Source organism: Leguminivora glycinivorella, chromosome 15 (genome assembly GCF_023078275.1).
Source record: "Leguminivora glycinivorella isolate SPB_JAAS2020 chromosome 15, LegGlyc_1.1, whole genome shotgun sequence".
Classification (NCBI taxonomy): domain Eukaryota; kingdom Metazoa; phylum Arthropoda; class Insecta; order Lepidoptera; family Tortricidae; genus Leguminivora; species Leguminivora glycinivorella.
The window spans coordinates 7,950,165-7,966,898 of record NC_062985.1 but is presented as its reverse complement, the minus strand read 5'-3'; the positions used below and the strand labels follow the sequence as shown (position 1 = coordinate 7,966,898).

Below are 16,734 nucleotides of genomic sequence, written 5' to 3'. Positions count from 1 at the left end.
ACCACATGACATGTATTAAAAAATTGCACTAGTCATATCCATATTAATATTTAAATCGCTACCTGAAATCCGCTGTCTATATAGTTATCATGTACTTGGCGCAAACCTTTGAAATTGCATTTTTGTTCGAAAGACCGTTCTTTTTAAACCGGTATTTTGGGGAACGCTTTGATAAAGGTTTGGTTCGATTAACCGGAATAGAACAAAATAAAACCGTGTAGTCCGCAGCATGTCAGGTAATACTGATATTTTCAATATTTCATTAGGAAGTTATACCTAGAATTTTCAATTTAAAACAAACTTGTGCTTCGGAATATTTAATCTTCTGGTGCCTTATTTTATTACTTCCTATTGATTTATTGTAAATGCTGAGTCAAATACTCTATTTTGATATTTATTATTATGGTTATTGTTACAGAATCTGTGGATGAGATACAAAGTCAGCCGTTTTTAGTGACGTGAAGATGACAACTCTTCTCCTCCTCTTAGTAAGTAAGTGCTATTGAAAACCACAGACGATTTCAGTACCGCCATCACAATGGACTTTGTGTCGATAACTATAAACAGCCTAGCCTAAGACTTCAAATAATTTTTTTTTTATTACAGATGAACTACAAAACGGCACATATTCTGATGGAGAAAATCAGTCACAATCATTACTTACACCCAAAAATAAGCCCGGAGTGGTGGATCAAAAAACATGCAAAATCGAAGAGGACGCAGGAAATAGTTTAGGTTGTAAGAAAATCACACCAAGCAAAGATGGCGCTGATAATTCAAAACAAGAAAACGAAAATCAATATATCTTTTGTGAATTTGATAAAGACCTCGATAAAAGAAACTACTTATTATTTTGGAAATTTACTGATAGGTTAATTACAATTTCTACCACCGTGTAGGCGCTCTGAAGAATATATTAATATTTAGAAGTATGTAGACTCATTGAAACAGCAACATCGTGAGCAATAGAACTGAAAATATTAATCTTATAAAGTTACTTGTATCGGTTTGGTTTCGTTGCACATAAATAAATATCTTAAAAACAGTGAGTTTGTCTTTATTTGTCTTCAATTTTAATCTGTCTTAGTCCCAAAAGGACTACATATAAAATCGGTTTCTTCTTAAAATAGCCGAACATTGTATTCACTTATTCAGATCGTCCAACATGCACAATGATAATCCGCAATAAAAGATTTTTTTTTATTTCAGACCAAAGTCCATAAAGTAAGGAATACAATTTTGGAACTTATTCTAATAAAGTTAATCTTAAAAATTAATATTAGTAGGTACTGATGGATAAAAAAACTAAGTGCCTTGGTAATAGTCTCTTATACGCTCAGTTATGTATAATTGGCCACCTCCGAGTGCATGCTAGTCTGGTATAACCGGTGGACACTCTATTTAATAATGTAAACATTGTAAAACATGGAAACAATGGACCAGTTACATTTGCCCTCCAGTCGAGATCTGCCCCGCGGCCCCGCTGTATATACCTTAACATTTTTCACCGCAGAGCTACAGACACCTTAAATAAGAACAAAAAATATAATTATTAAGCTAAATCCAAACTCAATTCATCATTTAACGATATACCTGTCACTGCTGCTTGCCTGCATATTCTTATAATTATTCCATAATGGCATCCTCTACGGAACCACTAATCGATAAGTTGGGATCAGATTGTTCACATTCGCTGGATTTTCAAAATGACGAATCAAGTTTTATAAAAACTTTTAATACGACACTTTCAAGAATAATGCCTTTATAATTATTGTATAAGAGAAAATGTATTGCTTTAATTCTTTTAAACACTTTATAAAATGCTATAATTTGTTTGCTGGATAGACGTTTTATAATATGCTCCTATGAGGCATAAAGCATCATAGTTATCTTATGCATTACTTTTATAAGAATAATTGGCCATAACAAAAGCTTTTATAGTGCTTTGAATATTATACAGCGAAAAGGCATTTTAAATGGCTTCTATAAGAATACATATTTTTAAACCCTTATTGCAGTCATATAAATTGGACTTATTAACGTGTACATGGCCAAGTTATAAGAGTAAATGTACTATTGGCCAAATCCTCTTATAATGAGCTACTATAAGAGTAAATATTTTTAAACCCTTATTGCAGTCATATAAATTGGACTTATTAACGTGTACATGGCCAAGTTATAAGAGTAAATGTACTATTGGCCAAATCCTCTTATAATGAGCTACTATAAGAGTAAATATTTTTAAACCCTTATTGCAGTCATATAAATTTGACTTATTAACGTGTACATGGCCAAATTATAAGAGTAAATGTACTATTAGGCCAAATTCTCTTATAATGAGCCGCTATAAGGAACTCTGGCATAATGAATGCTATTTTAAAACTACTATGAGTGTTTAGCCCTTATAGATTGATTTTATAAGGATATTTTGTTTGTTGGGGCATCAACGCCAAGCTACAAGCTACTGTTGAAATTTTGCCGTCCAGTCTCTCGCAGCAAACCGCTAATTTTCTGGCCCGCACCACTAACTCGCTTCACTAAATGTGCTCATTATTTTCATGTCTAATTTTGGCTCACGACTAACCGTACTTTCTTTTCCTATTGATTATTAATCATTTTAATCGCTCCTTCGGTAATTATAACGTACTGTTTAATTGAGTTATTTATTTCGCTAACAAAATTCGGATTTTGTTATTAATCAATATTTATTACAGAGTCAATCAATCTATAAGCTTTAATTACCAAGTGAATTACTGGTAAAACAATCTGGGGTACATTTGAATATTTATAACAATTTATTGCGATAGGTAGCAAGATAAAGTATGTAAAATTGTTGGTTACGTACCATTTATGTCTCTTTGGAATTCATTACTTTAGTTAATCGTAGACATGATTTATTTTTATGACGAATGAACTTTCGTTTTGAGTTTGACTGTTTGTTGGGTACATTACTGAATACACTAAATATTTGGAACCTTAATATGGTTTAGTTGTAAAAGACTCATCAGAATGCATAATATGTACGCCGTGAATAATAGAAACAAAGGCTTTTGTTTAACAGATTACGGCAAAAACCAAAAAACCATCTCAGAAAATTCATACTATAGTAGGTATCTATTTTAGGCGCTTATGAAATGGCTTTCAGATAAGAAAATCTAAGTGACAAAAGACAAGATAACAAACATAAAAATCTGCTAATTCCTATTTGTTTTGGTTTTACGATATTATTCTGATGTAGGTAGTACCTACATGCTACATGCATAATATGTACCTACTAGGTACATATTATGCATTCTGATGAGTCTTTTACAACTAAACCATATTAAGGTTCCAAATATTTAGTGTATTCAGTAATGTACCCAACAAACAGTCAAAACGAAAGTTCATTCGTCATAAAAATAAATCATGTCTACGATTAACTAAAGTAATGAATTCCAAAGAGACATAAATGGTACGTAACCAACAATTTTACATACTTTATCTTGCTACCTATCGCAATAAATTGTTTATTATACCTACCTAACCATTATTTTGGTCGGGGTTATTTACTACTTTTCTTATTTATCTTTTTATACTTAAATAGAATTATCAAGTTTACTAACGACAGAAATTCAAAACATGCAATCGAAGTAAAGGACTTGAAAACTCTAAAAGTTATAAATATTTATAATACTATGAAAACAATAGATCAATTCTGCCAAATAAGTACATCATATTATTTTCTGTACGTCATTATGAACTATATATAACAACGCAGGCGTCCATATAGATCTTGTCTATAATAACTGGGTACGAAACCGGTGGTGTTCGATCAATTATAGCACGTATGTAGCTTCGGCAGTTCGGCACGTAACTTACCGAATGTCTGAAGATACAAACTTATGCCCGATTATACTGAAAGACAGTATTAAAGATGATATAAGAAAAGAAATAGGCATGTCATAGCTAGGATTCCTGGCCCAGGAGATGAAGTGAGACTTTCTATAGAAATTGAAACATCGTCCCGTCACGTGCCATTCCATCGTGAGTCTTTATAAAAATAGTTTTTTTGATTTTTCATCTTTATAAACTTAATAAGTATCAAACAGGAGTCTGCAGAATGGATCAATTCAACGTCTCTAGTGCCTCTAAAAAGTTCTTGACGTTCAAAATAACCCTACTCGTTAACCTAATCATCAAGGAGTAATTCTTGATTCTCAAAAATAACAGTTTAGGGGCAATTTTTAATGATAACTCCAATCATATTATGTACAACCTATACACAGAACTGCATACGATAGAATACCCAAGTACAGATTCCGATGTTTGCCTCGATTCGCTGCCTCTCCAAACTTAGATCCACGCACCTAATATCATCATTAATGATTACAGACTAATGCCCAATGATTAATGCTCGCTTTATTGTCTTTAACGAGAGATATCGGCCACGATTTCTTAATTCCGTAATTAGATGATGCAAGGATGAGTGATTGAGGCTATCCGATGTGATTTACCGTCGGATGTGGCCTGGTTTCGGCGATTTTGAGGATGAAGGGTCACGTGTGAGTAATTTATTAGGCTTAATTAGGCAGAACGATGGCACAAGGCTTCAGGTCAAGCAGAAGACTGATTGATTCAACCACGAAGTTTGGACCTGTTAGGATTTGTTCACCTCCACTTTGGCTACCTACTAAGAATGGGAGAGAATCGGGCTGCCAAGAGGGCGTATCTGGAAATACCAACTGATGGCCGCCCGGTGATACCGCTGGAAAGACAGTGTGATGGCGGATCTGTGTCAGCTACAAGCCGATAATTGGCAAGAAGCTGGGCAGGATCGGGATAAGTGGCGTGCTCTCGTTTTGGAGGCCAAGATCCTCTTTGGATCACAGAGCCATAATAGTTAGTTAGAATTTGTTACTCCACAGCGTGAACGTCATGAAAAAAAAAATGAACAACGCTCTCAAACGATTAAAATCGCTGTCAATAGAGCTTGTCAACAATAGCACAATCTTATTATTTTAATGGTTGAGGATCATAATGTCAGATGAATTGATTAAATAACACATGGATTTAGCCAGTATCTGATGAGTTAGAATGGCTATTAAAGAAATTTTGACTACAAGGTTTGTTTACATTGTTCACAAATTCTATTGTCGGCGACTTTACTTACTTTTCCGTCCCGTGTCGTTAAATAAGTAAAAAAGTGATAATAGAATGCTCTAGAAAGACTCCTGCGATATCAAGTTTTCATGCAAACGTATAGACCTTCTCAGGATATTGAAAATATTTTGACCAAGTAATAATTTATTCGAATCATGAAAATATCTGTTTATGTTTATATTTTTAATATAATCATTATTTTCAAGATTGAGCGTAAAGATCTCTTTAACGCAACAATGTTGTATCGGAATCGCTATAAAAATTTACGATGTCTACTTACAAGACACTGAATCACGACAGAGAGTTATTTGAGATAACGTAGACCAGTTATTTTTTGATAGGATTTGTATTGAGCAAAATAAAAATATTTTGAACTACAAGTATGATGGTATCTAAGTCGTATGTGCGTAGTGTTTTTTTTAATGGTCCGTGCAAAAACGTACAAAACAGACATATTTTTACACTTTCCTACCTCTTTTTGAAGCCAGTCAATCGCGTAACATGTCATTTGAGCTCCATAAACGTTACCTCAAGTCGCCCTCGTTTACTGGTCGTTACCTCATTTTATTTTCACCATTTTGCACCACTGCAATTTGAGGTAGATTTATTTGTTTTAGTTTAGTTTTATTTGTAAGAACGTGGGATTTTTAGTGTCCTTTTCGCAATTTCCTTGCGAGAGTAGTAATATTATTAAGTTTAACGCTTTCACTTATTTATTTTATTGAACTAGCTTTTGCCCGCGGCTTCACTCGCGTCAAATTCGAAAGTTGCAGAAGGCTCCATACAAACTTCCACCCCCCCATTTTAGAAAAGTGGGGGGGGGGGGGTACGAAAGAGACAAAAATTAGCCAATGTCACTGTCCATCCCTTCAACTATCTCCATTTAAAAAATAACGTCAATTCGTCGCTCCGTTTGCCGTGAAAGACGGACAAACAAACAGACACACACACTCTCCCATTTAATATTAGTATGGATAATGAAGATGTTACTCGTATTTACATAACTATAGTAATATAAGTAGGTACTTACTTGGTTATGAACTAAAGTTAATAAAATTAATCTTTTTTTTAGACTTAATCTTGCTCATTTGTTAATAATATTAAAATTAGGTTGAATCCAACGGACCCATGGGTCTCGACGCAGAACGGAATAAAACTATATTCGGCATGGAGACGTGTTTTCGGCTGCCTCTGCAGCAGCTACCCTACACTATCGTACACGTACAGTATGGCCAGTCCTGCTCCCCGCTGAAAGTGCCGCCCACCCCCTCTCGGTTACCTCACAGTTACCGCCTGTCAAAAACGCGAACAGTCGACCTGTCATATTTCACTCATACAAGCATAGTACGCGTTCACCTACACGAGCTTAGACTGTGTGCTAGGAACGCGCCTCTCACATATGGTCGCCAGTGTCCGAGGTGTGGTGGAGATGTGACGGGGCTAGCGTGTCAACACAGATTGATTGCGTCCCACACTAACACCCGCTCCATATTTAACAGTAGTCACATATATTTATACATCTAAATTAGTATAATATCTGTACAACTAAAGAAGAAGAAATAAAAAAGGGGTTAAGAATTTCACCACCCCCTTTCTTCCCGTGGGTGTCGTAGAAGGCGACAGTGGGATGGGTTAAATTGTGGCGTAGGCGAGAGGCTGGCAACCTATCACTGCAATGTCACAGTTTCGTTTTCTTTCAACCCCTTATTTGCCAAGAGTGGCACTGAAACTTGAGTAGTTTCAAGTGCTCTGCCTACCCCTTCATGGGATACAGGCGTGATTGTATGTATGTATGTATGTATGTATGTACAACTAAATAGTCGTCCATCAACAGGCAGATGTGATCAGAGTACGGCGAGGGTTGACCGTCAACCCACATCAAATTTTCAGCTACATTTATAACCATTTGTATTATATATGATTATCCTCCTTGCTTCGCTCTCCTCAGTGCTGAGGATTGTGACCTCCTACGTAGATCACTTTTTTTTTTAAATTATAAATGGGCTTACTCTTGGCCACAGACTAGCCAAAGGCAAAGACGTGGCCTACGATGGAGTGAGCTTGCCCAGAAGATGTCTGCTCACTCTTGATTTGAAGGTTGCCGGGTTATATGAGCTCGGAAATATAGCCGCCGGCAAGGAATTCCACTCCTTGGCAGTGCGCATAAGAAAAGAAGAAGCAAAGCGCTTCGTGTGAATTCGCGGAATATCCACCAAGTAAGGATGGAAACGGCCGTGCGTCTAAGAGTCCGATGGTAGAATGGGGACGGTGGAATAAACTAGCTCATGACTCCGGATGACAGATTTCCAGACCTTTCGATCCCTTGCGACTTTTAAGGCATCATCGACCTTGACGAAAAGCGATTTGCTAATTTGTTCCTATCTCTTTGGATTTGGTTCTTTCCTCATTTTCCTGCATATGTATATAAATATAAGTATAACTAAATAGTCGTCCATCAGCAGGCAGATGTGATGAGAGTAGAGCGAGGGTTGACCGTCAACCCACATCAAACTTTCAGCTGCGCGAGCCCGCACATAAATCAGGGTGGGCGTGAGTGTACTCGCGATCGAAACTGTTTCGAAAGAGTTAACAAAAGTGGAAGGATTAGTTAAGGTAACAGTCCAATCACTGTTAACCGACTGAGCTACCGAAGCTTGGTTAACTTCGCAACCTGTTGCAAGTTTCCCTTGTCAGCTATGTGGCAAAGTGTATGTCACTCTCGCAAAGGTCTGTTTAGCCACCAAAAGCGATGTCTCTCGGACATTGCACCATAAATCGTCTTAAATAGACGCGGACTGCTGTTCGAATCTTGATTGAAGCGGCCACCTGCATTTTCTTTTTATCAATAAACAAATATAGTTTGCACATGTGTTTGCATGGTTTAAATTGGATAGGTTTATATCTATAAATAATTTCATGTAGTTAAGAATAGAACATTAGACATTATGGATTATTTTGAGACTTGACTGCATATTATTGCTGTGGAATTGTGGAAATAAAAAATGAAAATAAATAAATCAGTAAGTAAGTACAGTCAATTGAAACCTTAGACCACTCTACAACCATGTCAAAATAACAAGCAGTAAGAGATTTCTTACAATCTGATTTATAACGTCACTATGAAATAGTCCTACAGTGGCCTAGGGTTCCAATTGGTTGACTATACCTACATGATATGAAAATAAACAATGGCATTATATATAGAATATTTTCTCAAATCGATTACCCGAAACTTTCGCACACAACAGTCCCTAGCAAATTTTCCCGCTCGCTCAAACCTACTATCTTCACGCTCACCCACACAATCACACTTACTTTTCTCACCCATACACCCTACTGCGTCGAGTGAAGGTTTACTTCTGTTCTGGCACGGGTTTTGTCCTACTACCCTGGTTTGGAGGGATTTGTGAGTGACCTATATAGAGGGGAAAGAAATCAGGGGTCGTAATCCTGGATAGATAAGCCGGCCATTGTTTTGAAAGAAACAATTGTCTTTTGGATGGCTGGAAAAACTTTTCTGTTTTTTAGTTATTCTGAATTAAACATCTGCAAATGTGTAGGTAGCAGTGGCGGAGCGTCGATACAACTCAATTCCCAACGGGTTCCCTATAATTCTCTAGTATCTGTAGAAGTCCATACAAAACAGAAATTCCAAAAACCCCTCCGGCTTTACCAACGAAAATTTTCACGCCCCGCCACTGGTAGGTAGATAACCATTCTGCCATTGTTATTTATGAATTATGTTCCTACTTATGTGCCAATGTTTTAGGCCTAATAACTCATTAACATGCGCGGATCCAGGGGGGGTCATGGGGGTCAAACTACCTATGAATAAGCCTTTTGTTTGTCCAAATCGTACCTAATATGGTGACCGAATGGTATACCTACAACTTGTAAAAATCATTTTTTTAAATAAAAAGAACCACAGTTACCTAATTGACGGCTGCCAATAGAATACTGATAGGTACACTATTTTACTGCAAAATCACAGTTCTCTATACTTAATACTTACCATTCACAATAAAGCGCCTCTCGTTAAAAAACAAAAATGGCTCTTAAAACTGTCTACACGCCGCGATGTAAAAGAGCAACACTAATAAAGCGTGTATCACACGACTCCATAATATAAACGGCTGACAGGACCCTAGGCTAAAAGCCAAGCATCTGCCGCATCCTGTCTGTGTTTTTTTTTTTCATTTAAATTTCGAAGAGAAATAAAACTGAATCATTGATAGCCAGTAATCGCTGTCGACTGTCGTGGTAAAATTTTAGTGAGGATTTGTTTTAGCATTTCAAGTTTCAGTTTTCTTGTAATTATTGTATGAATGCATTTACATACAATAATTAAATTAATACAAATGTCCATACACAGCTATATATCTATTGGTTTTTAGTACCTTTGCTAAAAATGGTTTTAATTACATACACACAAAAAATAGTCTAGATTAGACGTTTTGGTACCTAGAGTAGAGGTATATTTACTAAAATGTACGGATAAGAATTGACAAGATATTGTTTATATTTTTAGGCCTAAGTAAGGTACATATTTTAATAAGAACACTAAGTAATCCAAGTCTGCAAACCTTATGACTAATGAACACTCACCCTTTTCACGCACTTATTAGCATTTAAGTTGACACTAATGAGACTATCGACTTTAATATTATCACCATTTAGTATTTTTACATGTATTTAATAACTTACAATATCACTTTGTGAAAATTTAAATTAACCAACTTGTAATGCCACTTCTAACCACTCAAGACGACAAGACAACTCAAATATCTCAGACCAAGTGCCCCTAAGGTCTGAGATACGAAATATTATAAGAACTTAATAAAAGCATATTCAAAATGGCGAACAATAAAATCAAGATGGTGGCTTGGGTGCTTGCAATGTAAGGGTTATAAAGCTTTTATTTAATCGTGACAAAAAGACGGGCTTTATTATGCATGTTGTAAAGTCTGTGATGAAAGTAATGAACATTTGCGATAAAAAATATGTTTAAACGTGAAAGTTGAGTTTAATGCGTGGCAGTTAACGTTTTCTTGGTAATTGTGTTATTAACACATTATAAGATGACGAATGATTATCGACGTGAAATATTTCGCGTTTTGTATGTCTTATATTACATTGTAACAAAGGCCGCGTTTATTTATAGCCAAGTACTTTTTTTTTTTCAATTAAAAAAAAATGTTTTACACTGATTTAAACTTTCACGATTATTACACATCATTATTTTTACATGTGGTACGTCGTCTTTCGTGAAGGACTCTCGTCACTTTATAGACATCCTCAAAGAAGTAACGCTGGAACCAGATGAGATAATGGTGAGTTTTGATGTGGAGTCACTTTTCACCAATGTTCCCGTTAAAGAATGTCTAGAAGTTGTCAGAAGGAAACTGAGCGATAGTGGCATGTCGGAGACAATAATGGTGCTGCTGAGGAACTGCTTGGAAGGGAGCTACTTTTTGTATCGCGGAAAACATTACCTCCAGATTGATGGGGTTGCCATGGGTAGTCCTGTGGCACCGGTTCTGGCAAACATCTGGATGGAGCATATCGAGGCCAGTGTAGATCTGCAGCCTTGGGCAGTGAAGTTGTGGAAGCGATATGTGGATGATGTTTTCTGTATTATGAAGGGTGGTAAGCAGGAGGTGGAGCAACTTCTCCAATATCTTAATTCTATTCATCCAAGGACTAAGTTTACGTACGAATTAGAATCACAGCGCAGTTTGCCATTCTTAGACGTGAAAGTGATTGGTCGAATGGACGGAACCCTAACTCACACTGTTTACAGAAAGCCTACGCACACTGACAGGTATTTGAATGCCCTTTCTCACCACCACCCGCGCCACCTGCAGTCAGTTGTCTCATCGCTGGTGAATAGAGCGTATGATCTGTGTGACCCTGAATATTTGAAGGATGAGTTGTCACATATTCAGGAGGTGCTTAGAAGGAACGGGTACAAGAATAAAAAGTGGCAACCTAGACGGAAGGCAAGGGGGAAACGTCCTGAGGTGTCCAGACAACCGGCATTTCTGCCGTATGTTAAAGGTGTGACGGATAAGGTTGGTACAGTACTTGGAAAGTACTCTATAAAGACGGTGTACACGCCATTATCCAAAGTTGCAGGAAGCCTAAGATCACCTAAGGACGTTATACCGTTTCAATCACCTGGCGTTTATAAAATTGATTGCAGTTGTGGTAGCTCCTACATTGGAGAAACTAAGCGCACCATAGAAGAAAGGGTAAAGGAGCACATCGCGGCTGTGAAAAATCGTCAGGTCAACAAGTCTGCCGTGGCTGAACATTTGTTAGAGTCAGGGCCAAACCACTGGATCGAACTACATGACCCTAAAGTCCTTTCCACGGAACGCCATTTCTACAGTAGAAAAGTGCGTGAAGCCATTGAAATCAAAAAACATCGCAATTTCAATCGGGACGAAGGTTTTAGGATCTCATCCACATGGAATCCTGTCATTAATAAGTGTAAGCCGAAAATAATATCGACAGTCGTTAAATCAAATATCGTCAGTGTTGTATGTCGACAGAGTAACATCCCTAGTGCGCAAACAGTTCAAGTTGATAATCAAAACCAAGTGCGGGTAGTTCGAAAAACTCGCGCGGCTGTCAGAAGGTGTTGATGTCATTTCAAGCCAGTCTTCTCCGAGACCACGGGGACAACGCCGTCCTTGAAACGTTGGAGGTCAGTTTAATATGTAGTTATACGCGATTAAGTCCCGATTTTAAAAAAAAAAATAATGAAAAAATGTTTTGTTTTATTCCACGAAACTCAGAATTAGAAATGTATATTCCCTTTTTTTCTATTTTTCTCCATTCCCAAAAACATGTAAATAAAACTAGGCTTCAGAAAAAACTGATAAATTAAAAAAAAACGAATTAAAGTATAATAATATAAGTAGGCACCTTAAAATAAAATAATCTGTTTAGATACCTACTTATTTCATGAAAGTCTCAGAAAAATAGTTGTAGGTATTTGTAATGCAGCATTACGAGATCATATTACTTTTAAATTTTGCTGATTACTAGAATTACTAGAATTTTCCCAGTCAAACACTAGAAACATTCAAAGCAACACACGACATTGTATCAGCCGTCTGTCCCCGTGACCGGCAAAAGCCCTTAAAAAACAACATAGAACGTCTTTTTTACCCCTGGGGATCGAACAGCTGCGCTTTTATACAACAATGATACGGCCATGCCATGCCCCGGGCAATCCGCACACTGGGCTATACGACCAAATTTAAAACACAAAATCACGCCTTACAAAACATACAAATGTTGGGGCTTTTCGATTCGGTCGGGTAGTAACCGATTGCGTATATACAGGGTCCCCTTTTGTTGAAAGTCACGCTTGATTTGGGGCGAAATTGTGTCCTTTTTGTTGTTTCATTCTACGTTATGAGTGTAAAAATTGTCGGATGCTTTGTTATCGCTCACAACGGGCTTTCGAAATTGTTGCATCGGTTATGGATTAAAATTTGTATCGCTTGTAATGTAAATATTGTGTTGGCAATTTGATGCGTATGTCAAATTTTGATGCTCTCGTAGTTTTGAATAATGTATGATATTTATCTCAAACTGAAATTGTGTTTTTATTTTGTACTGAAAATACTATTCTGACATACAGTCGTTTTCATATAATGTACCTAATACTACACAATTCATAGGTACTTATAAGTATAGTCATCATTGTCAGTATTGTCACTGACACAAACCCGTGACAACTGAACAAAAACCCGCATTTATCCCACGGCACATAAAGGTGACACTTTCAAATGAGTTCCACTGGAATCGTGGCTCCTGATTGGTCGGAGCTTGGTGACAAATGGGGACAGCACGGACCAATCAGAACGCTGAGCGGGATAATGTCCCTTAAACGATGTCATTTCGCTGCGGTGACATTATTGTGTTTTTTGTCCGCGTAGGTGCTTTGTGTGCGTAATGTGTATCTACTATTGTGTGGACTGTGTAAGTACCTACTGTAGGTAGGTATGTGACGGTATACTATGTATATAATATGGTTGTCTCTGCTTTAGGAAAAGTACCTAGTTATACATTTTAAAAGTAGGTACTTAACTACATTTTATTGTCATAAAATGACAACATTTTCTATATTGTAAGTATCGTTATTATACCTACCTAGTCAACTTATCGCGCTTTTTTTCAAAGAAAAGCCAGGATTTTTCAAAAAAGTTAAAGAATTAAAAAAAAAATATTCTGTTTCTTGTGCTCAATAGGGGTCCCTATTGAGCATCTTAGGTATAATTCCTATGGAGAAAAGGAACACTTGAGCAGGAAAAGTTACTAAATAAGTGATAAGTATTTTTTTTATTACTTAATTGGGTGGGCAATGTTGCCCTACCTGTTTTGATCATTTCCATATTATTATAGAACTCACCTAATAATTTTACATAGGGTTGTCACTTTTAAGAAAACCTGTTACAATAATTTATTGATCAAAAACACGATTTTCCTTGCAAAGTTGGTTGTAAAAATAAAGTAAACCGCTTATTTTGTTTACTAATACCGTTATTACAAGTTTAGTACAGGCATTATAAACCGATTTACATGGTCGTACGCTATCACGCAACGATCGTAGTTTAGATACGGCCTCGCACTCAATTTCGTCCTTTAAGTAGGTTGTTGGGTTCAAGTAGGTTTGAGGTACACCTCGGACACCGGCGATCATTACCGACCACCGACCATTAGTATATGAAAGAGCGCGTCCCTAGCACACAGTCTATTAAGCTCGTGTAGGTGAACGCGTACTATGCTTGTATTAGTGAAATAAGACAGGTCGACTGTTCGCGTTTTTGACAGGCGGTAACTGTGAGGTAACCGAAAGGGGGTGGGGTGGGGTTTGATTCGCACAACCGACGTATGAACCCATGATTTTTGATCAGTGATCACCATCCATATTAAAATAATACACATCAATGTGTCAGCAGCAACTATCCGAACACTGTTTTCCTTTTTTTTTACTAATCAATCAATCAATCAATCAATTTATTTTGCAATAATAATGGTTTGATTACAGATATTATTCAAAGTGAAGGTACTCCATTAGCCATTCTTCATAGCATGCAAAATATTCACAACTATTTACATATGTACAAATCTTAACTAAACCATGATATTTCTACCTTTCTAAATGAAACATACCTACTACCAACAATCATTACATTAATATTAAATGATTTTACATTAATTAATTAAAAATTAAATAATACATTACATTAAATAAAATAAAAAAAAGTCAAAATTACATTACATTAAATACAATTAATTCAAGCCGAAGATACGTTGCATTAAATTGATTATAGGTTAATTAATTAAAAATCACTTAATTTATAAAATGAGCACTCTCCAAGCCACTGGCGCAACGTTCTGTTAAACTGACAGTCGGGCACGTCTAATTACAGGAAAAAAATACAATTACTATTAAGAACTAGGTATCTTAAAATAAACTAACAAATTAAACTAAATAAGTAAACCTAAATGTATCTAAACTTAAATAAACAGTATAATTTTAACTTCTGATTAGCAGAAACGTCTGCAATCGATGCCGTTAGGCTTAGAATAAATTTAAAAGTGGAAAATGTCTGCCTTGGGTGAGACTTGAACTCACGGCCTCTGGATCGATACTCCAGCGCTCTGCCAACTGAGCCACCAAGACTTCAACCAAGCCAGCGAAATTTTCCACTACTAAGGTCAATGGGACCCGTAGCGACATCTACCGTAAGAGTGTTAAACTTCTTAAACGGCAACCACTTCCACTCCACTCCACTTCCACTTTTAAATTTAAACAGTATAATAACAAATATTGAGAAATTGCATTTTCCTATTTTGGGTATGCTCCTACTATACCCCAAACTCACACAAACTAAAATAGAAACCCCCGACCGACCCTTAGCTATAATTACGCGTAAAGATGACAGATAAGCGGGTGTCATTTGTTACACAACTCACGAACCCGATCGTGTCCTGATACAATGTTACACCCTATTCATTCAAACAGCTAATTTCCATATAATTTTCTACGAAGTTATGACGTTTTAGAATTGTGTTTTGTTATAAATCAACGCGTTTTGTAAATTAATAGTTTATTGAATTTGTGATACGCTTGGGGCAAAGTGTTGAGAGGTTTGAAATGTATTTGGTTAAATTGTAGGCTTTCTTGAGTAAAAATTGAAGTGGATACATAGATGTGACTCCACCCTACAGAGAGCTTAGGCATGGATGTAATGATAGAAAGTTACCAATATTACAAAATTTTTAATGAAGTAAATGCACTTTCTTTTATGGGGAAAGGGATGCTGTGAAATATGTTATTTCCAATGTTAAAGTTATCTTTGTAACTTGTTGTTGTTGTTGAATGTCCTAAGGCACCCCATAGGTGCACAAGATCCTTCCACGCTTTTCTATCTTGAGCCACCGCCTTGGCCTCGTTCCAGCTCAGTCCATATTCCCTCAGCTCGTTCTCAACACTCCGCCTCCAGGTGTGTACGGGGAGTTTGCGGGCCCGCTTTCCTCCTTGAGGCCGCCACTCAAACGCGATACTGGCTCCTCTTCGAACCCTGTACCTGAACTTTATTAACTTATTCAAACGTAGAGCAATCAGATGGGACACACGATGACACGATTTATGTCATTTTCACTAAGTAGGTTTTTGCGGGGAGGGTCACTTCAAATTTATAACTATATTTATAAGTTAACGTATGCCAACCTCAGTCCAATAAATACATATGGTTGGTTTCAGCACGACTAATTTGTACGAAGTTGATGTTGTCCGCTTTACTCTAAACGCTCCGTGAACAATATTTACATATTTAGTCGAGTGAGGATCGCTCCGCGCGGTCGGTCCGCGTGACACTAACCCGCCTATGACCATTATAGCCACGTTTTTTTAGCAAAGGGTTAAACTCTTAGGCAACTCTACACATGAAGCCATAAATGTACTATTCAGTCACAAGATACGATATTTCAAAAAGCCCCGTGTAACCCCAGGTTTCATGATTCACGAAAAGCCTCCCCTGAACTCGGCGCGATAGCGATCGGGTTGCCGCAAGCGATCGCTATCTCAATCGCCCGCGATTGTCGCTGCGATATCGCGTGTAACCTAGAAGGGTTTCAGTGTGTGGTTTATGATTCATTAAACACATCGTAAAACTATAACTGTCCAGGCCTCGTAGCCGAATGGCATTTCTGCGACACGATACGCCGCAGAAATGTAGTCTGTCTCTGTCGCGCCAATACGCAAGAACGATAGAGATAGGTAGCTACGAAAGAGATATTATCGTGAGCGTTTCCTGAGCGTTTGTGCATTCGGCTACGCACACTGGATTTTATTCATAGATAGATTAGATAGATAGATAGATAGATAGATAGATAGATAGATAGATAGATAGATAGATAGATAGATAGATAGATAGATAGATAGATAGATAGATAGATAGATAGATAGATAGATAGATAGATAGATAGATAGATAGATAGATAGATAGATAGATAGATAGATAGATAGATAGATAGATAGATAGATAGATAGATAGATAGATAGATAGATAG

General features: G+C 36.9%; 1 protein-coding gene across 1 annotated transcript in view; it reads left to right on the top strand.

The window, feature by feature from the left end:
- The window catches only part of LOC125234182, a 122,226-nt gene extending 106,246 nt beyond the window's left edge, over positions 1-15,980 (top strand). Inside the window, exons 2-3 of the mRNA XM_048140389.1 lie at positions 10,429-11,104; positions 15,926-15,980. Of these exons, the coding sequence (XP_047996346.1) occupies positions 10,429-11,104; positions 15,926-15,980 (731 nt within the window). The remainder of the gene's footprint in view (positions 1-10,428; positions 11,105-15,925) is intronic.
- The last annotated feature ends 754 nt before the right edge of the window (positions 15,981-16,734 follow it).